The 26,539-nt window shown below is 45.2% G+C and overlaps 1 protein-coding gene across 1 annotated transcript; it reads right to left on the bottom strand.

The window, feature by feature from the left end:
* Nucleotides 1-500: 500 nt before the first annotated feature.
* SLC35F6 (solute carrier family 35 member F6) lies at nt 501-22,180 on the bottom strand. Its single transcript, XM_027850581.1, has 6 exons — nt 22,014-22,180; nt 5,394-5,466; nt 4,739-4,910; nt 3,944-4,156; nt 2,374-2,484; nt 501-1,421 (listed from the first exon to the last, which is right to left on the bottom strand). Exons 1-6 carry the CDS (start codon nt 22,088-22,090, stop codon nt 952-954), a joined length of 1,116 nt encoding a protein of 371 aa, XP_027706382.1. The 5' UTR covers nt 22,091-22,180; the 3' UTR covers nt 501-951.
* Nucleotides 22,181-26,539: the final 4,359 nt, after the last annotated feature.

Genomic DNA, 26,539 nt, shown 5'->3' on the forward strand with positions numbered 1-26,539 from the left:
TCCAGCACTCCAGAATTCTATGCCCAGACATCGTCTACCCAGTCCTCACACTCCCCTCCACCCAAAATAAAACCAAAAACCCTGAGCTTCACACATTATAGATCACTTTTCTATCAGGTGTCACTTTTAAAAAAAGAAATGCCAAAGGCAAGAGTTCAAAGTACCACTGAGTTTCTCCTCCCTATCCTCTGGCAGACCCAGCTGAACCCCTGGCCCAACCCCAAGCTGTGCTCCTTGACATCCGCACTGCAGGACAGGCAGCTGTCAGCAGCAGCATAAACCACTGACATCTGACCTAAGCAGAACTACCCTGTCATCATGGTGAGAGGAGCTATGCCTGCTGCCCAGGGAAAAGACAGAGAAGAGTGGAGATGGACCTGGGGGCCAAATCAATGCAGCCTGATGCCCATTCAACTCATGGCATTCATGACTGGCTGACTCAGGCATCTTCTGCAGATGACCCAGCAGTACACAGGTGTGAGAAAATACACAGGTTTAAGTCTGGTTCTGAAGTGATATTTTTTTTTAGAAAACTAAATTTGATTCATGATTCAGAGGAAATGATTAATATTCAGTCTGGATTTATGATTTAGTAAATCAGTACAATTCAGGTGGTGCCTGGTTCAGTCCACCACTCTACATAATGAGACTGGAGACAGATGCAGGGGAACCCAAGCCCTTCTCCTGGGTCTCTGCGTCCTCCGCAGGTTTTTAGGGTATGTCCTGTACCAAAGGAAGCTGAGAAATACTGTTAAAAGAAGTGACAGTAGAGCCAGGTTCCAATTCCAGTGGCACATCCAGTGTCTTCCTGAAGGAGAAGGCAACAAGGTGGGAGAAAGGACCTTAGATACCCTATTTCCCAGGTTCCTTCTGAGGATCTCAGGGATGCTTGTCCTCAGGGAAAAGGAGTCTAAAATTCAGGGTTCAGTCTATGGTAGAGCTGATGGAGATTCAGCTGTTCTCATTAATGGGAGTATGGTTGCCCCCCAGCAGGCTTTCCCGCTCATGATCCTCAGCTGGGGGCTGACACCAGGGCAGACGGGCCATCAGGGGCTGGTGCAGCCCATTGTAGAGAGCTGTGCCCACCAGGAGGATGAAGAAGCCTAGGATCTGCAGCGGGTGAAAAGTCTCCCAGCCCAGTGCCAGGCTGAGGGCCCAGATGACCACAGTACGGAGGCTGTCCAGTACCATGCGGGTGGTGGCACTCATCTCCTTGGTGACACTGATGCCAGCAAAGTTGAAGAAAGCGATGCTGCTAATGTTGCCCAGTAGTGCCACGATAATCAGCGGCTGCCTGCCCAGCTGGCAGAAGGCATCCAGTGCATCTTCTAGCACGCCTCGGGGGTTTCCACTGAAGGCACCAGCAGGGATGTAGTACATGGGCACCAGCAACAAAGTGAGGATCACAAAGCCAAAGAACCCTGGGGAGGAATGAGGGGGCAAGGGAATGAACGTTTTCATAGACCACAGGCTGTGTTCTCAAACTCCAAATGCATGTGGGCACATGCGACATCTTTCACTAAGTAACACCCCAGAAGGACTTGGTGTCTCAGGCCTCAAAATCTCTCCAATTCCTCACTACAATTAGGTTCTCATCACTTTTCACTGGGTTCACAGCCGCTTTATCACTGGTTTCATCACGGGCTACTGCTTCCAGTGTCCTCCCACTGCGATTCCTGTTGCACATCTCACCCAGATAAAGCTCCTCAAAGTACTATTTTGCTTATTTCACTTCCTGGCTCAAAAATCTTTCGTGGCACCCCAGTACCCACAGAAAAAAAAAGTTAAGCTCAACATGGTTTCTATATCCCAAATACAACCTGCATTTTTTAGCCTCATCTCCTATTACTCTCCCACACAAACTCTGGACTCTGACCCATCGGGACTACTCAATGATCCCTTCACAGGCATCATAATTTCCTATTTGTGAGTTTTCCTTTGCTTAGATTATTCCCTCTTCCTGTAATATGCCATTTTTCATCTATTAAAATCCTATACATTTCTTAAGGCCAACTTACATGCCATTTCCTTTACCACATATTCCCTGATCACTCACTAGATGGAAGCGATCCTTCCTTTCCTATTTCCTGCGTTACAAGACCAGGGACTGTGTCTCATACATCTCTGTCCTCTACACAGTTAGTCCAGTGTCTTGCTCGATGTATGTATGAGCTGAGAAGGGTATACTGGAGGTTATGAGGACCTTTTCAAATGGAACTCATTCCCAGCATTCTCTGGGCACCTCACCTCATTTCTGTCCCTTCCTCAACATACTCCTCTGTGCCCTCCCATATCTCACCCTTAGTTCTCTCTGCTCCCCACCATGCACTCTCCATGTCTCCTCTTCTTCTTCCCACCTGCCCACAAACGCACCTTCAGTACCCACAGCCCGAAGCGGGTGCACATTGTGCTTGTAGACAAATTTTTCCTCCAGCACCATTTGGATAGAGACAATCACCTGTGCCATGACGATCAGCAGGTCCCCTGTAGGAGAGAGAGGATCAGAGAGAGGTAAAGTAGTTGCACTGAGGGTAAGATTTCAGAGGCCATGGGAGAGGATTATTGTTGTTTGTCCTTCGTTCTCAAAGAGGACCATGGCATCAGGGAGGTGATGTCATGATTTGCAAGTGAATTGGATATAAGTGAGGGGGTGCTGTGCAAAGTTACCAGTCTCATTTCCTCCTCCAGAACCATCTGGGTCCAGTGGCCAGATAGGGATCAGGACAACTGGAGATGGCCCTGGATATAGTGGGAGACCTTGGCCATTTTAAACTCAGGTCTTTCCCAGGCAATGCCCATTCAGTGATTAAGGTTAGGTAAGAAATGAGACCAAAAAAAATGGCCTCTTTTACCTAGTCAAAAAAAAAAATCAATCCGGGAGGTAAAGACTCTCATGGTTTCTGGGCAAAACAGAAGATTTCAGAGACCACGGGAGGGGATTAGAAGAAAAGGTGAAAAGATGATGGCTGAGTGGGCCTTGTATGACTTCCAATGAAGAACTAGGACTGAGAACTATTTAAATACAATTTCTTCAACTCTTCATTCAATGCTTGGAGAATGGTTCAGAGTCTGTCAATGTAATGAAATGTAAGAGTGATAAGTGAACCCAAGGTATTTCACCAGGATGGAAGCAGCCTCAAGAAGACTGGGATCCACATCTGCCAGACACCCACGTCGCTGTGACTGTGGGCAAGTCCCTGAAACGCCCTGTGTTGCAGGCAAGTCTCCAAGACTCTCAGCTAGAGGCAGCTTCCTCCCCAGGAGTTCAGTACATCAATGCAATGACAGGGGGGCACCAAAAAGACGCAGGGCAAGACGGAAAAGTGACACAAGGCAAGCTCAGAAAGGCCTGAACAACATGCACTGACCTTAACTATAAATGGAAAAATGAAAAAGGGAAACGACCAATAGGCAGCTGAACTCCGCAGGGACTTGTAAGGGGCTATGAGGCAAAACCAGTTGGGGTTCTGTTTGTTTGTGGGTCTGATATTTTGCTCCTTACTTTGCATGTTTATTTGCCATAGTTTGTAGTTGCTAAGTTTATACTAAAACATTTAAAATATACTAAAATATCCATCATTTTTTCTTAAAAAAAAACCAAACCCTCAGCACCATCACTCTGAGGAGGGAAAAGGCAGGCAGGATTGGCCTCCTGGTGACAGAGTAGGGTGGGGCTGAGGACTCCCCTGACCACCTGCCACCTGGCCATGCCTGAGGCTTTGCTGGTGGCTGTGCGGTGCCCTGGCACAGGGCTCAAATGTACTTCTTCTCCTCAGCTCAATCTCTCTTAACATCAACTCCAACCTGCCCTATCTTTTGAAAGACCCGCTGTGGCTGGGTGTTGGAGGCAGCAGGCTAGCTGCCTTGTCAGTCTCTCTGGTGAGACTCTCTTCTTAGGAGCCAGCCAGCTGCAGAAGGCTCCGTTCACTACAGTTCAACATACCTGTGATCACATCGCTGAGCTTGTGTTGATCTTCATGCTTGCTCGTGAGGTCAGCCAGACCCACAACCACCAAGCCAGCAATTGTGGCAAAGATGCCTACCCACTGGCTTGGCACCAGCTTTCGTCCCAGGAAAGCCACAGAGAGAAGACCTGTAAAGATGATCACAGCCCCACGAAGCATCTGGAAGCTGGAGGCGCTAGTCATGTTCAGGGCTATAGAGAAGAGGAGAATTCAGTATAATTCAATAAACATTTCTTAAGAGTATGCTCTACAGGAGGGACAAGTTTAGCTAAGACATAGTCCCTGTTCTTGGGAAACAGGAGGTCTAGCAATAACAACAGCTGACATTTTCACAATGTTTTATGGTTTAAAAAGCAATTCACATTTAAGATGTGACACATAAATAAATACATAATCAGGGCCTAAGAGAATTCTAAGCAAAGTGTTATGGTAGGGTGTAAGTGGGGAAAACAGTTGTTACCGAATTAGGGCTGGGAAGGTGAGATCAGCGAAAGCACTGTGGAGGAGGCAACACTGAAGCTGGGTTTAAAGATCATGTAGGAATATAATGGGTGGAGGAGGAGAGGCTATAAAGGGTACAAGCAATCCCATAAGCAAAGGTTTGGAGTTGGGAAAGCACAGGATATCTAAAGAAGAACAGAGACAGTAATCCACTTTGGTTGGAAGACGGAAAAGAGAATGAGGATGGGAGGAAGGGTCCTGCTGCTGCTGAAACACTCTCCCCTGCCACACCTCAAACAGCTAGTCCTTGCCCAGGAGATCTGGCTACTCACCCACATACATGATGCTGGTCCCAGTCATGTCACAGAGGGCCGGGGGCAGGAAGAGCAGTGCACTGAAGGACTGCTGGGGCTCCACACTAGAGTCTGTGCGCCCCCAAATTCTGCACTGAAGTAAGTAGAAGGCTGCTAGGCAGGAAAACTCCCCCAGGAACATGCCCACTGCCTGGAATTAATGCAATCATAGACTCTTAGAGCTGGGAGGACACCAGAGGCCATCTGATCCAACCGGCGTAGGGCAGGGCAATGGCTCCCCACAAGAAGGATGTGGTACTTCTATGGTTTGGGATGGAGATGGAGATGCTGAGGCCCCAAGGCTTGGGGAGGATTTCCCCACTCCCCTCTGATGTCCAGGCCCTTCCTCAACCTAACCATTACTGGCCAAGAAAACCTAGCCAGCCGTCCTGCCCTGTGTGTCTCTACACGGCTATTGGGAGCAGGGCAGGGCAGAGTGGAAAAGAATAACCAGTGATCTTTTCTGAGTCAGGCCTGACTCAGTCCCCAGCTTCTGGAAGCAAGTGAAAGTTCTGTGGCTGTGGTATGGAAGAAGTGAACTTTCAAGCCCTGGGTGCAAAGGAAAGGGGACTGAGAGCTCAGCACCACAAAGGAGACAGAAAGCTTGAGGGGAGGTGGGGTTGGGAGAAGATACCTGGAGGAAAGGATGCTGGAAGCTGTGGGCCTGGCTTCCTGCACAGCCCTCAGTCACAAAGTTGTCAGCCCATCTGGAAGAGAGAAGAATGGCATCGATTAGCAAGGCTACCATGCTCCCTATTGAACCCAATTCAATATGGGCGCATTAAGTACTTATTTGTCCACCTAGTCTCTGCCATCAAGGACCTTGACAGCTGAGGAGACAACATGCCTCCAGAACGACTACCACTAATATCCTACATTTCCACAGCACTTTAAGATTCACAAAGTGCTTTACATGTTGTTTCATTTGGTCATTACAACAATCCTGTGAGGTCTCAGCCCTGCTTTACAGAGGCTAAATTACTTGTCCAGGCTCTCACAGCTACTAAGCATCAGAGACAGGATTCAGACTCATCTTCCTGGCTCCAAGTCCAGCACCGTATCTATCCACAAGGCTACATGGCCTATGATACAGTACAAAAGAAGATATGAGAGTATAGTAGGAAGGTATTAGCAAAATGCTAAGCAAGGCTGATGGTATGATACAGGAGCACTTTATAGCTGAAAAAGGTCTTGACTGTCCTTCTTCATCCTCACGTCAGCTCTGTGAGGTAGGCAGTATAAGGATCGTCTCCATTTTATAAGCTCAGAAAGGTTATGCCCCTTCCCCAAGGTTACACAGCTGGCGAGAGGGGAAGGTGGGGCTGAAACACAGGTCTTGTCCAACTAAGGCACTTTCCCAGACTTCCTGAGGTCACCAGAATTGCTCCCTCCTCTGAAATCCCTCTGGCACTGTAGCTATGTCACAAGCTACAGCACAAAATCCAAGTACTTTCCTGGCTTGCTTTTTTGGCCAATGACAGGTATTGTCTCATGAAGTATTACCTCAAAAAGAAAATGGTTGGTTACTTTTGAGAGTAAGGACTGTGTCTTCTGGTCTTGTTTGAACCACAGCATCCAGCACAGGTGTGGGCACATAGCAGGCAATTAGTGGAGTCAAGCAATGAGGAACTGGGTTTGGCAAAGCCCGCTTTCCGTTATGTTCAGGAGATAGTGGCTATCTACTGTGTAGTAGCATTACTACTGTGTAGGTATTACTTCCCTGGTCCCTAGCTCACAGGAGACAAACAGGCTGAGAGCCAATGACTCGGGAGGTTTTGGTCAGATGAAATGATAAATTAGATTTCTAAGAATGCTTCTGTACCACAGACAGTTTAGCAGGCCCTGGGGATAATAGCAGAGATAAGGGAGCTATGGCTGCAGTCAGGAAGACCTGAGTTCAAATCTTTCCTCAGACACTTACTAAGCTATATGATGCCGGGCAAGGCACTAAACCTTTCTGAGCCTCAGTTTTTTTTTGCTATAAAATAGGGTTACTACAAGACCCACCTCACAGTGTTATTTCAAGACTCAAATAAGATAATGTATGGAAAGTAAATCTTAGAGTACTACATTATTGTTACAAGGACTGGAAAGGAACTTAGAGATCATCTAGTTCAGAACCACAGAATCAGATAATTTGACAACTAGAAGGGACCTCTGTAGCCACCTAGGTCAACCTAAGCCTGAAAGGAATCTCTGCTCTACCAAAGCCCACACGTGGCACCTAGCCTCTGCATGACCTCTCCAGCCATGTAGCACATTCCACTTCTGCCTCTTTCTGCCTTCCACGAATTGCTGGAGAATTCTAAGGGTTCTGCCCCTAGGGGCCACAAGGAGCAATCTAATGGCTCCTTCACATGACAGCCTTTCAAATGCTTGCAGATGGCCATTAGGTATGTGTCCTCTGAGTCTTTTCTACAGCCTGAAAATCCTCAGTTCTTTCAATCAGTCCCAGTAGGACGTGAACTCAAGGCCCTTCAGCATCCTGGGGGCTGGATATCCCTGGATATTCTTCAGTTTGTCACTGTCTTCGTTAAGCCATGGGGTTCAGACTCGAATACACTATTCCTGATGAGGTCTGATGAGAGCACAGTACAGTGGGATTATCACTTCCCTATTCCTGGAACCTACGGACCTCTTAATGAAGGTCAAGATCACAATAGGTTTTTGGGCTGCCACATCACACCATGGTCTTGTGTTGGGCTTCTGTCCACGAAAACTTCCAGATGTTTACTAGAGCAACTGCAGTCTAACCATGCCTTTCCCATTTTATACTTGCGAAGCCCACTTTTTGTTCCATGCTGAGGTTCATCTTAGTAAATTCAGCCCAAAGCTCCAGTTGAGATGCTTCGTTGGGTTTGCTCTCCCTCCAAGCTTGGCATCATCTGCAAATCCGAGGAGCCCGTCATCGAATGCTTTTTATGCCAGGCCTCAGGACAAGCAGAGGAGCACCCTGAGCTTCTTCCTTGAAGATACCAGCCACCCAACGCGTTCTGAAGCCATCGGACACTACCATCGTCTAATCCGTATCTCTTTGTATTCTCCACAAAAATAGTAGAGACACTTTATCAAAAGTTTTGCTAAAATCTAGGTAGATCATAGTCATAGCATTTTCCTCATCTACTAGATTAAGAATATCATCAAAAAAAGGAAATGAAGTCTAACCTCATTTGGCATGACTCATACTTGATGAAACCATGCTGACTCTCTGGGATCATCACTTCCCTTCTAGATGTTCACCAATCATCCCTTTAACGACACATTCCAGGCATTTCCCAGCAATCTAAGTCAGATTCACAGGCCTCCTCTAGTCTAGTGCTATCCTCTATTTATGGGATCTTTCTAACACGACTGACAGTGGCTTAGCCATCATGTCTGCTAGGACTACAAATACTCAAGAATGCAGCCCATCTGGGCCAGGTGACTTGACTTCATCAAGGGCAGATCTTTGCTCTCTTACTATTTTCTTCCTTCTCCTGGGTATCCAACTGCTTGTTCCTCATTCTTGTCCTCTCATTTCCAGTAAAAGGCTATTCTCCTTTGCAGAGAAAACAGAAGCCAACCAAGAACTGGGCAGGTCTGCTTTATCTGTCGTCAGTGCTCATCATCATCCCATTCACCCCAAGCAAAGACCTCTCTCCTCTGATCTTTTTCCCAAGAAAGCTTAACCCCCCCCTTCCCCCAAGACTAAACCCCTTTGTGCTGTCCTCACCTCACCTTGCCAGTCTTAGCTCCTTCCAAGCTTTAGTGACCCTAACAACATTCCTATAGAACTGGGCCACATACCTCCATTCCCTCTACATGTCTTTTAAAAATCCAAGTGAAAAGCAAAATGGATAATTTTGATTATGTTAAATTGAAAAGTTTTTGCACAAACAAAGCCAATGCAACTAAGATGAGAAGGAAGGTAGAAAATTGGGAAAGAATTTTTACAACTGGTCTCTCTGATAAGGGCCTCATTTCTAAAATATATAGAGAATTAAGTCAAATTTTTAAGAATACAAGCCATTCCCCAATTGATAAATGATCAAAGGATATGAACAGACAGTTCTCAGATGAAGAAATTAAGGCCATCTATAGTCACATGAAAAAATGCTCTAAATCACTATTGATTAGAGAAATGCAAACCAAAACAACTCTGAGATACCACATCACACCTATCAGATTGGCCAACATGACAAAACAGGAAAATGATAAATGTTGGAGAAGATGTGGGGAAATTGGAACACTAATACATTGTTGGTGGAGTTATGAAATGATCCAACCATTTTGGAGAGCAATTTGGAACTATGCCCAAAGGGCTATAAAAATGTGCATACCCTTTGACCCAGGAATAGCACTTCTAGGGCTATATCCCAAAGCGATAATACAAATGGGAAAAGGACCCGCATGTACAAAAATATTCATAGCAGCTCTTTTTGTGGTGGCAAAGAATTGGAAATTGAGAGGATGCCCATCAACTGGGGAATGGCTGAGCAAGTTGTGGTACATGAATGTGATGGAATACTATTGTGCTATAAGAAATGATGAACAGGCTGACTTCAGAAAAAACTGGAAAGACTTGTATGATATGATGCTGAGTGAAGTGAGCAGAACCAAGAGAACATTGTACACAACAACAGCTACGTTGTGTGATGACTAATATTAATAAACTTAACCCTTCCTGGCAATACAAGGATCTAAGACATCTCCAGAGGCCTTGTGATGGAAAATGCTATCCACATCCAAAGGAAGAACTATGGAAGTTGAATTGCTATTTTTTTTTCTCTTCTGTTGAGTTTTGTTTCCTCTTTCTGGTGGTTCCTCCTATAGGTTTTAATTTCTACTTATAATATCACTAACGTGAAAATATGTTTAATATGAATGTAAATATATAGCCTATATCAGATTGTGCCCCGTCCTGGGAGGGTGGTGGGGAGGAAGGGGAAGAAAAATTTTAAACTCAAAAGCATATGGAAGTGATTATTGATAAATCAAGATAAATTAATAAAAAAAATCCGAGTTGGGGAGTTCCCTGTACTTCCATGTCAGTCTCTTCAGACAAATTCCATCTTCCCTCCTCATTAGAAACTTTCCCTTTGTAGCTTTAGCATCTTCCATCAATCCTCTCAGGCTGATTTCCCTGAAGCATTTTGCTCCATGGGATCCTATCTTTCCTCTGAAAAATGCTTCCTGAAAATGGAGGGTGTATGTCAGATTATGCCCAGATTTCCTCTCCTTCTCTATCACAAATTCTATGATGGAGGGGTCACCTATCTGCTACTTCCCCTGCCCCCATGATCCTACAATTTTCTGCTGTTTGTCTCTATTAGTGAGAATCAGATCTAGAACAGAATTTTTCCTTTTTGGTACTCTGCCTTTTTTTTTTTTTTTTTTGGCTACCCAATGGAGTTAAGTGACTTGCCCACGTTCACAGAGCTATTAAGTGTTATGTGTGTCTCAGGCCAGATTTGAACTCAGGTCCTCCTGACTCTAGGGCAGGTTCTCTATCCACTTCGCCACCTAGCTGCCCCTGATACTCTGCCTTTTAAAGAATGAAGTTTTCAATAAGGCAAGTCAAGAAATTATTAGCTGTTCTGCTTTTGGCACAGAGAATTCCAGCAGATGCGGGGATAATCAAAGCCTCCTGGCCCTCCTTCCCCCTCCCATCATGACATCTCACGCCTCTGTGTCAGGTGTGTGATTGTTTCTCAAACTAATCTGTTTCCTTTCTGTCCAGGTGGTCTGTAGTATACTCCAGTGCCACTGAAGTGAGTCCAACCTCCTCACTGCATACAGGAGGGAACTGAGTCCCATAGAGATGATGTGATTGGCTCAACTGCCAATTAGCACAGCAGGGCCTAGAACCTAGGGCTGTGGTCCACTGGTCCTGTCTCTGCTACACCATCTGGGTCCCATGCCTGACAAACCAGAGACTCTGGCCTGCTGGCTCTTGGCTCCTCTGACCAGGGGAGAAAAGGGAAATGGGTCTAAGCTGCAGATCAACCAGAAATGTCACTTGGGCAGATTGTTCAGAACAAACCCCAGCCTGTTCCCAGCTTGGCTGACAGAAAAGAAAACACAGGAAGTGTGTGGGTATAATTATTTCTCAGCCCCAAATCACTAAACAACCCCTGGAAGGGTCTTTCAAGGAGCATCAGGGGAAAGGATGGGCAGGATGGAAAAGCAGGACCCTGCCTACCTGGTTCTCTTGCCCAGGAGTTCTCACCTGGCACCCCTCCCCCCTTTTCCAGATTTGAGTATGCTGCTGGGATAGAACAGAGGAGGGGGCTTAGGACTCAACACTTCCCTGCTGCAGTAAGCTGGGGTGCTTAGGAGGATGCCTGGCTCTAAGACAGAGATGGAAAGCCCCATCACTATGACCAGCTACAGCCCTACAGGCTATTCCCTGGCACTTTCTTTCAGCACTCATATGGTCTATTTCCCATGTAAGGGTCTTGCCTGGACTAGCCAGACACAGAGATGGATATGCTGGCGATATTCCCGGGGCTGGGAAATAGAATCCCTTTGTATCAGTCCCTAAGGTATAGGCTGTTGCCTCCTCAGAGACTGGGTGTCAGCAGGGCACGTGGCCCCATTGAGTAGCTTTCTAGTTACAGTTTCTAGTTATAGATGATTAGAGCCAAGTTGAATGTTTCTGGGGTGTTTCTCCTTAAATATGGACACTTGGTACACCGATTACTCCACAGAGATGGGGAATGATTCAGAGGTTCCACAAAGCATGATACAATAGAAAAAGCACCGGCCTCTGAATCAGGAGACCTTGGTTCACGTCCCGTCTTGGACACTAGCTAAGTGACCCTGGGCAAATGATTTAACCTGAGCCTCAGTTTCCCCAGTTGTAAAATGGGGCTCATAATATTTACCCAGTCATGTCATGGGATTCTTGTAAATAATAGTACTCTGTAAACCTTAAGTGCAATATAATGTGAGTTATTAATAATTGTAATTATGAATATGCAATTATTTAATAAACAAATAAAATATGTAATTATTGGGATTTAAGAGATTTCAGAACCTAGTACAATCCCTTGATTTTAGAGATGTAGATCACCTACCCAGCAAAAATGAGTATAATCCTTCAGGGTAAAAAAATGGTCATTCAATGAAACAGGGGACTTTCAAGCATTCCTGAGAAAAAGACCAGCGCTGAATATAAAATTTGACTTTCAAGTACAAGACTCAAGTGAAACATGGAAGAGGTAAACAGGAAAGAGAAATCATAAGAGACTTATTAAGGTTGAACTGTTTACATTCTTGCATGGAAAGATGATATTTGTAACTCATGAGTCCTTCGTCAGTATTAGGGTAGTGGAAGGGAAAAAAATTATACGTATATATAGACAGATAGATAGATAGACAGATAGATAGAGGGCACAAGGTGAGTTGAAGATGAAGGGGTGATATCTGGAAAATAAAATTAAGGGGTGAGAGAGGATTATACTGAGAGAAGGAGAACGGAATAAGTAGAATGGGGTAAATTATCTCACATGAAACAGAAAAGAAAAGGCTTTTACAGTGGAGGGGAAATGGGGGAAGGTGAGAGGGAATGAGTGAATCTTATTTTCATAACATACACAATAGGGTATGGAAATCTACCTTACCCTACAGGAAAATAAGGGGGGAAGGGGACAAGAAAGCAGGGGGTTGAAAGAGGAGAGGGTAGATTCGGGGAGGGATAATCCGAAGCAAACACTTCTGAGGAGGGACAGGGTCAAAAGAGAGAATAGAATAAATGGGGGGTTGGATAGGATGAAGGGAAATATACTTAGTTTTTCATAACATGATTACTATGGAAGTGTTTTGCATGATTACACATCTATAACCTGTACTGAGATGCTTGCCTTTTCAATTAGGCTGGGAGGGGAGGGAGGAAGGGAGAAAATTTGTAACCCAAGGTTTTAAAAACACATGTTAAAAAAATAAAAAATAAAAATAAAAAAACAAATTTAAAACAAAAGATGTAGACACTGAGGCCCATGGAAGTGGTGACATGTCCAAATCAGACGCCAAATTTAATAATGTTAATATTAAATATTTTAATTGATAATAACAACAAAACAAAGTCTCCAGATCTTTAAACTTCTATGCCCAAGGCCAGCTCTCCGACACTGGCCTTTTTCTGGAGTCCTCTCTGGGCTATACATTCCCAGTTTTGGCACATCAGTCTCACAGTAAACCTAGGGCTGCTGGGAAATCAGTCACAGTGCCTTGAACATGACTGATGTTTTTGTTCTCGATCATAGGATCATAAATCTAGAACTGTGAGGGTCCTTACAGGTCATCTAATACGACCTCCTTATTTTACAGATGAGGAAGCTCAACACCTCTCTCTCCCCCCACCCCAAGGTAAGTGGTAGATCCAGGATGTGAAGCCATGTCCTCTTACTCCAAATATGGTGCTCCTTCCACTGTTATTCACTTGTTTCAGTCGTGTCTGACTCTTCCTGACCCCATTTGGGGTTTTCTTGGCAAAGATAATGGAGTGGTTTGCCATTTCCTTCTCCAGCTCATTTTACAGATGAGGAAACTGAGGCAAACAAGGTTAAGTGACTTGCCCAGGGTCACACAGCTAGGAAGTGTCTGAGGCTGGATTTGAACTCAGGTTTTCTTGACTCTAGGCCTGGCATTCTATCCACTGTGCCACCTAGCTGTCCTTATTCCTTCCATTATATCAGGTTATCTTTTCATCTTAGTCTCAGGGATACCTGGATCCTGAGAGCAGAGCCAAATTGGTATTACAGGCATTAGTCTTAGGAGTGGCAACAGTTCAGGGCTAAATGTCCTGCTTTTGCCCCTGTTTACTTCACAATTATACCATATTAGACCCCGAAGGAGCCCCAGAAGTCATCTAGACCAACCTTGCTGCTTTTCAGATAAAGTGAAGCCCACAGAAGGGGGGTAAATTGCTCATGGTTACACAGCACATCAGGAGCACATCCCATGTCTAATTCCAGCCCTGCGCAGACGCCCAGGTTCCAGCCAAAGCTGTGGCAGCTGCCTACCCTCTTCTCCTCATCACCTGGGAGAATCTGTATGGGATGGTTGGTCAGAAGGAGTTTCTGGATCAAGTTGGGCTGAATGGCCTCAGACCAGGAGGATTGGTGCTACCCTGAGAGTGGGATAATAGCAAAACTTTAGAGTCAAGAGAGCCCAAGGTTCAAATCCAGCCCCTGACATCTGCATGGGCAAGTCATCTAGGCTCCCTTAGCCTCCACTGTAAAATTAGGACGATAATACTATATAGTTAGTACTTGTTGTGAAGACCAAATAAGATAATATACATAAAATGTTTCAGAAACTAACGTGCTATAAAAACATCTGCTATTACTATTATTATCATTGCGTCCAAAGAGCTGATAAGGCCCTGGCCCTTGTGTAAGTCCAACCTGTGGTAGAAGAGGCTGACTCTTTGGGGGAGTAGCCAGAAATAGTAGGTATTCACTAGTGGGATACAAGGTGGTGAGGCAGAGAGAGCTTGCATGGCCACTTCCCCTGGCTCGGTTCCTCTGAAAAATGCTGGGCTTTGTATTGTTCTGGGCTGCTGGGGAAGAAAGTGAAAGGCAAATGACTCACTATAATCCAGGAGCTGAGGATCTCAGATCCAAGGGAAGGAGACAATGTCTGCTGGCTGAGCCAAGCCAAGCCAGCCACTTTCTTACTCTTTTTCCTGGGCACCACTATCCTTTCCTCCAACCCCTACCATGATTCTAGCACCAAGGGCCATAACCAGAAGAAAACATACCTAGGGCTGAAAGGCACTGAAGAGGCCAGTTAGTCTAACACTCATTATTACAAATGAGGAAACTGAGGCTCAGGTAGGATAAATGACTTGCCAATAGTTGCAAAGATAGTAAGCACCAGATGGCAAAGGGTTTATGCCTATGACACAGATCTTAACTCTTAACTCCTTCCAGGGAATAATCATTTTCCTTTCCTGTAACCTAAGACAGGAATATATTTCCTTCCCCCTCTACCCCCTGACCCTTTCAGAATGAAAGCATCTTTTGCCCTCCTGTTCTTCTTCCCTACACACTAGGATTAGCTTAGGGAAGAGGAGCTGCAGTTACAGGAGGAGGACTAAGAGGGAGCAGAAAGGCTTTGGCCTGATAGTTCATCTGATCATAGCATTCATAACTGGAAGAGAGCTTAGGGATCATCTAGTGTAGGGGTGGGGAACCTGTGGCCTCAAGGCCACATGTGCCCTCTAGGTCCTCAAGTGCAGCCCTTTGACAAAATCCCAACTTCACAGAACAAATCCCCTTAATAAAAGGATTTGTTCTGTAAAGCTTGGACTCAGTCAAAAGGCACCACCCAAGGACCTAGAAGGCCACATGTGGCCTTAAGGCCACAGGTTCCCCACCCCTGAGCTGGTCTAACCCTCCTGTTTTACAGATGAGGAAATTGAAACTTAGAGAGTCTAAGAAGTGACTTGTCCAAGGTCATAGGTTTAGTAAGCAGCAGAACTGGGAAATGGACCTACGTTACCTGCTCCAAATCCAGGCCTCTTTCTATTAAACCATCAGCTAGGGAATATTAGTTTGTATTTGTGTTCTGCTGCTAACTAGCTGGGGAGCCTCGTCCCAATTATTTTACTTAGGGCCTGAGTGTTACCGTAATCTATTGGCATTTCACCTCTCCCTCTCCCTTCCTTTACCTAACCCCACTCTTCATCCACACCATGCCCTCCAATCCCTTGACCCCTCAATTCTCTCCCAGACCATCTCTCCTGCACTGGTCACTCCCTCCTCTTCTCCCCATCTAGAGCCCTTGAAGAACCAATTCAAATCTACATTGTCTGCCTTTCTTGAATCCCTCGCCCCCTTATCATACTGCCCATTACGTCTTGCTAAGCCTCATCCTTGGATCACTCCCACAATTTGTCACCTTCACTCCTACATATGTGCCACTGAATGAAGGTAGAGAAAATCACACAACTGTTCTGACTGGCTCCCCTACAATTTTTTGTTATATAACCTCAACTAGACCTTCAATAATGCTAGGCAATCTTATTATACCTCCCTTATCAACTTACTATCCCACCCTCCACAGCAGCTCTTCCAAATCTCTTCATCCTTCCTCAAACCTCCCATGGCTCCCCTTCCCCAACTCTCTCAGCTGAGAACCTTGTCTTACATTTTACAGAAAAAATTGATGCCACTTGCCATAAACTTCCTCTTCTTCCTTGTTCCCCATCTCCTATCACTCAGATGCCTTCTGACACTCTCCTCCTTCACCTGTCTCACATGATGAAGTGGCCTTACTCCTTACCAAGGTCAACCCCTCTGCTTGTTTAGGTGCCTCCATGCCATTCCATCTCCTCCAACAGATAGCCTCCTCTGTCATCCCAGCTCGATCACTTATTTTCAATCTCTCCCTCCCTATTGGCTCTTTTCCTACTGTCTACAAACATGTCCATATCTCCCCCATCCTGAAAAAAACTCTCATTTGCTCCCCCATCCCTGCTAATTATCATCCTATCTCTTCTGCCTTATGTAGCTAAACTCTTTGAAAAGGAGTCTACAATAGGTGTCTCCCCTTTCTCTCCCCTCTTTGTCTTCTTAACCACTTATAATTTGGCTTCTGACCACTGAAACTGTTCTCTCCAAAGTTCCCAATTTCTCTTAATTGCCAAATCCAACGGCTTTTCTCATTCCTCATTCTCCTTGACCTCTCTTCAGCCTTTGACACTGTTGATCACTCTTTCCTCCTTGACACTCCCTTCTCTCTAGGATTTCTGGACACCTTTCTTCCTGGTTCTCCTCCTACCTATCTGTCCTTCTCAGTCTCCTTTGCTGGATCCTTTTTGAGATTATGCCCAGTAACTGCACGTGTCCCTCAGGGTTCTGTTCTGGGCCCTCTTCTCTTTTCCCTCCATACTACTTCACTAGGTGATCTCATCAGCTCCCATGGACTTAATTACCATTCCCATGCTGATGATTCTCAAATCTACCTATCTATTGGCATTTCAGCCATCCTAGACTTTCTGCTGACCTCGAATCTTGAATTTCCAACTGCCTTTCAGATATCTCTTACCTAAACTCAATATGTCCAAAATGGAATTCATTATATTTTCCCCTAAATCTTCCCTCCTCCACCTACTCTATTAGTGTTGAGAGCAATACCATCTTCCTAGTCCCTCAGGCTTGCAACCTAGGAATCATCCTGGATTCCTCCCTCACATCCAATCTGTTGTTTAGGCCTGCTGATTTCACCTTTGTAACATCTCTCATATATGCCCCCTTCTCTCTTCTGACACTGCCACCAGTATCGGGTGCAGGCCTTCAACACCTCACACCCGGATTACCTGCTGGTGGGCCAGCCTTCCTCAAGTCTCTCCTCACTCCAATCTACCCTCTATTCTGCCACTAAAGTGATTTTCCTAAAATGCAGGCCTGATTATGTTACCTCCACTACTCAACAAACTCCAGTGGCTTCCTGTTGCCTCTAGGATCAAACATAAAACGCTCTGGCATTCAAAGTCCTTCATAATCTAGCCCCCTCCTACCTTTCCAGTCTTCTTACATCTTATCCCCCAACACGTACTATTAGATCCAGTGACATCGACCTCCTGGCTGTTCTACAACAAGACACTCCTCTCTCTGTTCTAGGCATTATCTCTGGCTGTCTCCTATGCTTGGAATGCTCTCCCTCCTCTGCTCTGACTACTGACCTCCCTGGCTTCCTATAAGTCCCAAATAAAACCCCACTTTCCATAGGAAGCCTTCCCCAACCCATCTTAATTACAGTGCCTTCTCTCTGTTAACTATTTCCTATTTATTCCGTATATAGCTTCCTTTGTATGTATTTGTTTGCATGTTGGCTCCCCTATTAGATTGTAAGCTCCTTCAGGGCAGGGACTATCTTTTGCCTCTTTTCGTATTCCCCATGCTTAACAGTAGCTGGTACATAGTAGGCACTTAATAAATGTTTATTGATTGACTGATTGACTTGCCAAATGAAAGGATTGGCTTAGATGATCAGCAAGGTCCTGCCATACCCTGACACTCTTTGAATCTGTGTCCTCCAGTTGTCTTTTCTCTTTTTGGGCTGTATCCCTGAGACCTCACTGCTAGGGTCAGATTATGGGAAGGAGAGAAAGGGCTTTTCAGAAGAACAGATCCTCCCTCAGAACAGGCTCTGCCAGTGCTGCTTTGGGCAGTAGCACTGGCCCCCAGTGGCCTAGGGGCTAGCCTCTGGCCTGGTGCTTAATGGACTGGGGCTGTGATAAAGATAGACCCCCAAGGGCTCTAGCCCAGAGAAGACAGAAAGGCTAAAGCAATGTGAGAAACTTATTGGCCTAGGAGAAGTTAAATGTATTCACTTACAGAAAAATGCAGCTGTGGTATAGCTTAGATGTATCAAACACCCACAACATTGAGTATGGCCTAAACTAGTTGTTCAGTTGTTTTTCAGTCACACATGACTCTTCGTGACCCCATTTGGGGCTTTCTTGGCAGATACTGGAGTGGTTTGCCATTTCCTTCTCCAGCTCATTTTACAGCTGAGGAAACTGAGGCAAACAGGGTTAAGTGACTTGCCCAGGGTCACAGTCTCTGAGGCCAGATTTGAACTCAGGAAGATGAGTCTTCCTGACTTCTGGGCTAGCACTCTAGCCTGTGCTAGACTTCTGGGCTAGCACTGTGCCTCCTGGCTGCCCTGGCCCAAACTAGATTAAAATGTAATATGAAAATGAATTATTTAACAAAATAAATGAAAATGCAATAAAACATAGATAATACTAATATTTAGTTTTCATATGCGAATACAAGACTTGTCAACATGTGACTTGAAGGGATCATTATATACGCTTTAATGGCCCCCATTTCTATCTGAATTTGATACCACTGGCATAGGTGAAAGAACAGAGAACTTGAAATTAGATTGGGGCTTCAGTCTCTGCTCTTCACTTACTGGGTGTGTGAGCATAGGCAAGCCCCTTCACCTTTCTGGGTCTCAGTTTCTTCATCTGTAAAATGAGAGTCAAATGAGAGAGCATGAGGCCCCTTCTGGCTCTAGTTCTAGGATCTTGTGAACCTATCCGAGCCTCATTTGCTTCCTCTGTGAAACAGGGTTGATAACCACCTGTGTGGCTATGTGGCATAGCGGATAAAGTGCTGGGGCCTGAAGTCAGGAAAACTCCTTCTCTTCCTCAGTTCAAATCTGGTCTGACACTTCTTAGCTGTGTGACCCTGGGCAGGTCACTTAATCCTGTTTGCCTCAGTTTCCTCATCTGTAAAATGAGCTAGAGAAGGAAATGGCAAACCACTCTAGTATCTTTGCAGGAAGAGTTGGACATGACTGAAACGACTGAACAACAACACCTATCTCAGTTGTAAGAAAAAAAAACCAGTATCTAAATGTGTTACTTATTAAAAGTTTTATGGAGTGGAATTCTTCTTTCCTTTTTGGAAAAGAGGTACAAGAACAGAATAGTCACAGAGAAGGAAGCCACACAGCCTGGGATCCTGACACCCAGCCAAAAGGAAGGGCATTGCTAATTGTCACTCTGGGGCCTCCTTCTGGGAGCAAGGGGGATTCAGAGAATCATAAATTTAGAGCGATAAGGGACCGCAGACACCACCTAGCTCCACTCCCTTATTTTATAGACAAGGAAACTGAGGTCATGGGAGGCGAAGTGCCTTAGCAAAGGCACACAGAGACTTCGGAAGAACTGTTATTCAAAGTTAGGTGCTGCAACTCCAGAACTTGTGTTTTCCACCTCACCACGATGAATTGAGTAATTTGGGACCAACAGGTGAGAAGGACTTTCCATGGGAATTCTTTAGAGCTGCTAGCGAAGGACTTCCTGATGTGGTAAAGTAGTGAGAACAGAGGGCGTCTGATGTTTTGGTCTAGGGGAGTTATGTAGTAGACTCAGTCTCCAAATATAGCTTGTTGGGAAAATTCTCAAGAGTTTGTTTCTGTTCCAAGCGGAGCGTGTCTACCTGATTTTTTTCGGGGGGGAGGGGTATGTTGGGTTGTCCCTAAAGATATGGCTTAGAATGGGTTAGAGCATTAGCCAATCAAGATTCACCCCCACCTTCTCCCCAAGCCAAATTATTTGTATTACAGTCTGATTTCTGTATATCAACTATCAGGCTGTAAGTTTAAACTGCAATCTGCCAAGCTCTTCCCCTGTCTTCTGTTCTTGAGGAGTGTCCCATTACTCCTCCAGTTTCTAATTGGCCTTGAAACCACTGCTCTGGATTCACAGCTTTGAACTAATCTCTCCCGTAGGTGGGAAGGTGATGTAGTAGAAAGATCAGAAGCTGAAAGCCTGGGCTCCAGTCCCACCCAGTTCTGCAGCTAACTTAGGTTACTGAACTTCTCCAAACCTCAGTTTCTTCATCTGTAAAAGGGGTATAATCCCAGCCCTGCCTACCCCACCAAGTAATTATGAAGATCAAGTGAGATTATGGAAATAAGGACACTGAAAACTGTAAAGTGGTGGCAAATGAGAAGTATAATTACAATGTGAGACTCCTCACACCAGAAACCACCAGGGACAGGATCAAAGATTGTCCTCCAGTCTGGAAAGCTAACTCAACAGGACCGACCGGTAGACAAAGGAAACAAAGGTAGACAAAACGACCTTCCCTTTCAGCAACCAAGAATCTCCTTGCTTCCTACTAGACCACTCTCTACTTGTCTAGAGCCTTCTAAAAGAGTTGTGTTAGCCCAATGTAGATGACAAATAATTTGAAGCCTTGGCAATCGATGGGAAAAGTAGCAAAGGGGAGTTTTTTTTTAACAGGCCTTATCCCTAATACAAGTGTTAAGGGATGTTGGGGTACACAGCTTTCAAGCATCCCTGAATGGCCAAAGTGACAGGGACAGGAGGGAATTCTAAAACTCTAACTTGTATGCCTTCTGTAGTAGTCAAAGCCTTTCCTTCCCCTACAAATCAAGGCTGCTAATCTCACTACTCAAAAGTGCAGAAGTATTTGTGTTAAAACATAAAAGATAAATCTTTGGAGCCTCAGCACCTTCTACATATAGCAGGCGCTTAACCAATGTTTGTAAAACTGAATTAGGTACTTATTTACTTCGTGACTTTGGCCAAGTGATTGTGCCTCTCTGGGACTCAGTTTTCATGTTTTCAAAACAAGGGGAGTTGGATTGTATCTTTCCAATGCCTTTCTAGCTCCAGCTAAAAAGATGGACCTTGCACAGAAGCCAGGGGTTCCCTCAACAAGTCCTGTTCTCATTTTGAAAAAGCAAGCTCAACATTCATTTCATCACCCCTCTCTTATAAGGGCAAAGGTCTTACCACCAATACCCATTTTATTTATGGTGAAACTCAAGCCTGCAAAAGGCAAGGCACTTTTTAATTAACCCCGTTGAAACAATCTCTGTGGCCTAGAATCCAGGATATGAATGGGCCTCCTCCTAACATAAGTTATAGGACCGAGGATTTGGAATTCCATCCAACAAGCATTTATCAGATATCTACAATAAGACAGGCATATAATAGGCCTGCTAGGGTAGTAAAGTAAAAACCAAGTAATTGCTTCCATCAAGAAACTTACAATCTACTGGGGAAGAGACAACCTATACAGTAGGCTGTACACCTTTAAATAAATACACCACAAATATATGCACACAAAATTTTTTTTGGGGTAGATCACGGGGGTTAGCAGCGGCGTAATATTAAGAGCAGAGAGGCAGCTAGGTGGCAAAGTGGATAGAGCACTGGGTTTGGAATCAGGAAGACTCATTTTGAGTTCAAATCTGGCTTCTGACACTTTCTAGCTCTGTGACCCTGGACAAGTCACTTAACCTTGTTTGTCTAAGTTCCTCATCTGTAAAATGAGCAGGAGAAGGAAATGGTAAACCACTCCAGTATCTTTGCTAAGAAAACCCCAAATGGGGTCATGACCCAACTGAAAAACGACTTAACAAGAGGATGGGGGCTCCAAAGGGCACAACAAAAAGGCAGAGGGAGAGTGGGATAGGGAATACCAGAGGAACACTGGCAGGGGCCTCATCGATCATCTCTTCCAACCTTCTCATTTTACAGATTAGGAAACTGAGGCCCAGAAATGAGAAGCGGCTTGCCCAAAGCAGCCAGAGGCAGAGGTGGGCTCCGAACCCGGGCGCTCTGCCTCCCTCCGGCGCACTCCGAGGCCTCTTGTCGGGTTCACCGCGAAGCTCTCCAGGAGAGCTGGATGCGGAGCCCCGTCCTCCCCGCGTCAGCCCGGCCCAAGGCCCCGCCCCCAGGGGTGGGGGTCCCCTACCTCCCCCAACTCACTTGGCCGAGAGGGTGTTGATGGAGCCGGTGATCAGCATAAGCCCGGCCAGGAACAGCTGGTACTTGGTCCACGCCATGGTCAGGCGGTGCAAAGGCAGCTGCCCTGATGCTGCCGCCGCCGCCGCCGCCGGGGTCCGTGTGACTCCCGGGGCCGGGGGATGGGGACTACGGGCGGGGGCACCAGGGCTGACAGAACGCACTTCCCTTCCGGGCCGGCGGTCACCTGACCCACAGGAGTCAGCTGCCCTGGAGCCCCGCCCGCTGCCTTACCCCACCCCCCACCCAGAGGGCGCGCAGTCCCGCAGAGCGGAGAGGGAGGCACGAGTCGCGCGCACGTGCACGCGCGCCGCTCGGCATTCCAGAGTTCCCACTTCCCTCTCCGCCACCCTCCACCAGCACATCGTTGGTCTCTTCGCCCTGTGGTCTGAGCACGTGCTCTTAACTCTTGTATGCGATCGTGGGGTGGGGCAGGAATCTCTTCCCTTTTGGAAGGGCTAGGTAATTCTGTGCTTATCTTCATCAATCAGTCAATCAAACAGCAAGCATTTATTATGGACTGAGAAGTGCAGTTTCTACCCATTACAATCACATAGTGCAAAACCCTGGTAAGTAGATAGGGGACTATTTATGCCTATTTTACAGATGAGAAAACAAATTGTAGTATCAACCAACCAATAAATATTTATTAAATGCCTACTATGTGCCAGGGATTGTGTAAGCGCTGGGGATACAAAGAGTCAGACAGACCGTGGCCTCAAGGAGCTTACAATCTAAGGGATCAGGTGTAAAGTGTTCTATTTAGCATTTAAAGCCCTTCACAGAGGTGGAACTGTTGCATGTTACAACATGCAAACAAATATGTACAAATCAAGCTATGTACAGAATAGGTAAAAGAGGGGGAAAGCACCGGACATAAGAGGGGATAGGGAAGGCTTCCTGTAGAAGGTGGGATTTTGGTTGGCACTTAAAGGAAGCCTGGGAGGTCAGTTGTCAGAGGGTAGGAGGAAAAAGGGATTGTTCCTTAAGTACAAACTTGATTTTTTTTTTCCAGCCTTAGTAGTGGGTTGTTACTAAATGTTTATGAAAGTGGATAGACCCATCCATAGACCTGCAGTAAAGAAGATCTGAATTCATATATGACCTCAAACACTTACTAGATATGTTAACATCTGCCTCAGTTTCCTCAAGTGTAAAATGGGGATGATGATACCATCTACCTTGCAGGGTTGTTCTGAGGATCAAATAAAGATATGTGTAAAGTGCTTAGCATACTGTCTAGAATATAGTGTTTAAAAAAATGCTTATTCCCTTCCCCCCAGCACTTTGTGTGTATTCCCCCCCCCCCCCCCAATAAATGCTTGTTGGATGAACTCAAAGATCTTAAATGGAACAGTTTGCCCAGGGTCATCCTGCTAGTTGCTCATCTGGTAGAAAAGGGGCTTTCCTGGGATTGTAGCCCTAGAGACATACTGTGCCTCAGAGGTCATTTTAAAGATAAGGAAACTGAAACCCAAGAAGGTTATATAAATTGTCAGAGGTAGTACGGGTGGTAAAGGCACAATTTGAGCCCAGTACTTGGACTCTTTAAGACCAGGGTTCTTTGTCTTACTTGAAAATGGCTTGACCTATCTAGCGTTTTAATTACATAATCATGCTCCAAGTCTTTACTGCCAGACTTGGACCAGATTCTCTCTGGGACAGAGTCAGAAAACTCCCGTAAGAGTCTGTTCAGTGACCTGGGATCTGTTCCAGCCCCAGTCCCATCGATTTTGTTCCCCCTCCTCCCACCCCGCTCCCAATCTCAGAACAAATAGAGGAGAGAGTGCAGAGAGGAAGAGAAATGTGCCCATGTGCAGTTTTCTCCCCACCAAGAACAGATGATGACAACTTATGTCAGAAATATATGGAAGTGGTACATCTGCTTACACGTGACCTGTGCACAGACAATGATCCATATCCGGTCAGTTGTTGTCTTGTCCGTTCTGCCTTCACTACATTTCTCATCATTGTTCTCTTCTTTCTACTCCCAGAAACACAACTCTGATGTAGGCTTTCAAACTACAGCTTTGTTGTTGGGTTGTTAAGTCGTGTCCCACTCTATGTGCTACACCAGTTTTGCTCCTGAAGTGAGACTGTAGGAACACTAGCTAGCCTGGCTATTGTTAACTAAGATTAGACAGGGAACTATTTAGTCCAGGAAGCCCCAACTTCTGCTCATGGAATTTAGGAATATTCTACCCTCTTCTATTCTATTCTACAAACATTTATGAAATGCCTGTTTATGTACAGAGCACTTTTCCTGGCCTGAAGGATATACAAAATTTAGATAAAACATAATGTTGTTGTTCATTCTTGTCAACTCTTCATGACTTCACGTGGGGTTTTCTTGGCAAAAATACTGGTGTGGTTTGCCATGTCTTTATCCGGTGTGTCCCCATTTTACAGATTAGGAACTGAGAGAATAGGGCTAAGTGACTTGCCCAAAGTCCCATAGGTAGTAAGTTTTTGAGGCCACATTTGAACTCAGATCTTCCCGGCTCCAAGCCTATCGAATCCATCCTTCACTCTGCTGCCAAAGGGATTTTCCTCAAGTGTAGGTCTGACCACATCCCTCCCCACTCAAACTGCAATGGCTCTCTTTACCTCCAGGATCACATGTAAATTGTTCTATTTGGCATTTAAAGCCCTTCACAGAGGTGGAACTGAGATTGTGGAGTAGTAGGAAGAGGTTCAGCCAAGCTTCCTCCACAAAGATCCAGAAAACTCGCTATACCAAGTCCTGGTCATGAAATCTAAGAAAAAAATCCCGAGTGATTTTTTTCCTGCCCAGGTTTGCATAGGGAGACAAATAGAGAGGTATGCAGATATAGGGACGGGGTCTAGCCAGCAATGTCTGCACAGAGCATTCCAGTGCAATCTCTCACAATCGCCCAGATTTCTCACGGAGGGGCCTTAATTTCAGGAACTGGTGCTACCTGGCAGTTTTATCACTCATTACCCAGTTCTCAGAGATCCAGAGTGGACTAAGGAGGGAGAATGCATCTAGGGGTGGTATCCCCTGGCGAGGAGTAGTCAAGGGGCTTAGGCTATGTACTTTGAAAGGAGCAATGGCTACATGGCTCTGACCCCAGGGGTTGAGTGTATGTGTGGTGGTGGGGGGGAGAAGGCAGAGTGTCTCAGTTCTAGCTTCCAGCCCAGTCTGCAGCCTGCAGCCTGCAGCAGAATAATCAGAGCAGAAATTCCAGACCAAAGGAGAGCCTGCAATTCTATCCTTTTGAACCAGCAGAGCTTTCCAGCTGACTAAGGGTGGCTGAGTCTAGGGACAGTCTATTGGTACTCTGACTGAGCCAAGCTCATAGGCATATTACTCAGACCCAAATCCAGGTCAAGAACTTGCAGAGCTCAGACCAGGAGGATAACAATCAGGCTTTGCCCTGGATTTATCCACTTACGGAGCACTGAAAGCTTGCTGTTCCCCAGAGTGAGCTGTCTTGGAAATCTTGGAATTGACACAATACTCAGTGCCTCCAAGAAAGTAGCAGTAGGACCAGCCCAGGCATCTCCTCTAGAAATGAACAGAGCCCAGCCCTAACATCAAGTCCAAAGTCAGGAAGTAGGATAGAAGAATAGCAAACAAAAAGAAATCCCAAACATAAAAAGCTATTATGGTGACAGGGACACTCAAGATGGAAACACAGAGGAGAATGACTCCAAATCATCAAAGCAAAGACTCAAAGAAAAACATAGGTTGGGTATAAGTTCAACCAGAATTCCTGGGAGAGATGAAGCAAGAATTTTTTTTTAAATAGTATTTTATTTTTTCCAATTACATGTAAAGACCATTTTTAACATTTATTATAAAAAAATCTGAGTTCCAAATTTTCTTCTTCCTTCCTTCTTCTCCACCCTCCCTAAAAGGTTAAGCAATTTTATATAGATTATAATGAAAGCAAGAATTTTTAAAGGAGTTAAAATGTTTTTATAAATGAAATAGAGACTATAGAAAAAAATGGGGAAAGAACTGAGAACTCTGGAAGAAAGAACTGGAAAGGTAATTAACAACTTGGCACAAGAGGTATAAGACCTAATCTAAACCACAAACTCCTTGAAAATTAGAATGGACCAAACAGAACCTAGTGCCTTCATCAGAAACCAAGAAATATTAAAACAAAATGGAAAGACTGAAAGACTAGAAGAAAATTTAAGATTCCTTGTAGCAAAAACAACTAACCTTAGAAAACAGATCACAGAGAGGTAATTTAAGAATCATTGAACTACTGAAAGCCACAACCGAAAAAAGAACTTGGATATCATATTTCGAGAAATAAAAGGAAACTGCCCAAATCTCTTAGAACCAGAGGGCAGAATGGAAATAGAATCTATTGATTACCTCCTGAAAGAAACTCCAAAATTAGAAGTAGGAACATTATAGTCAAAATCCAGAACTTTTAGGTCAAAGGAAAAAATACTGCAAGCAGCCCAAAAGAAAGAATTCAAATACTGGGGAGCCACAGTCAGGATCACTC

Source organism: Vombatus ursinus, unplaced genomic scaffold, assembly GCF_900497805.2.
Source record: "Vombatus ursinus unplaced genomic scaffold, bare-nosed wombat genome assembly UNPS02009062.1, whole genome shotgun sequence".
Classification (NCBI taxonomy): domain Eukaryota; kingdom Metazoa; phylum Chordata; class Mammalia; order Diprotodontia; family Vombatidae; genus Vombatus; species Vombatus ursinus.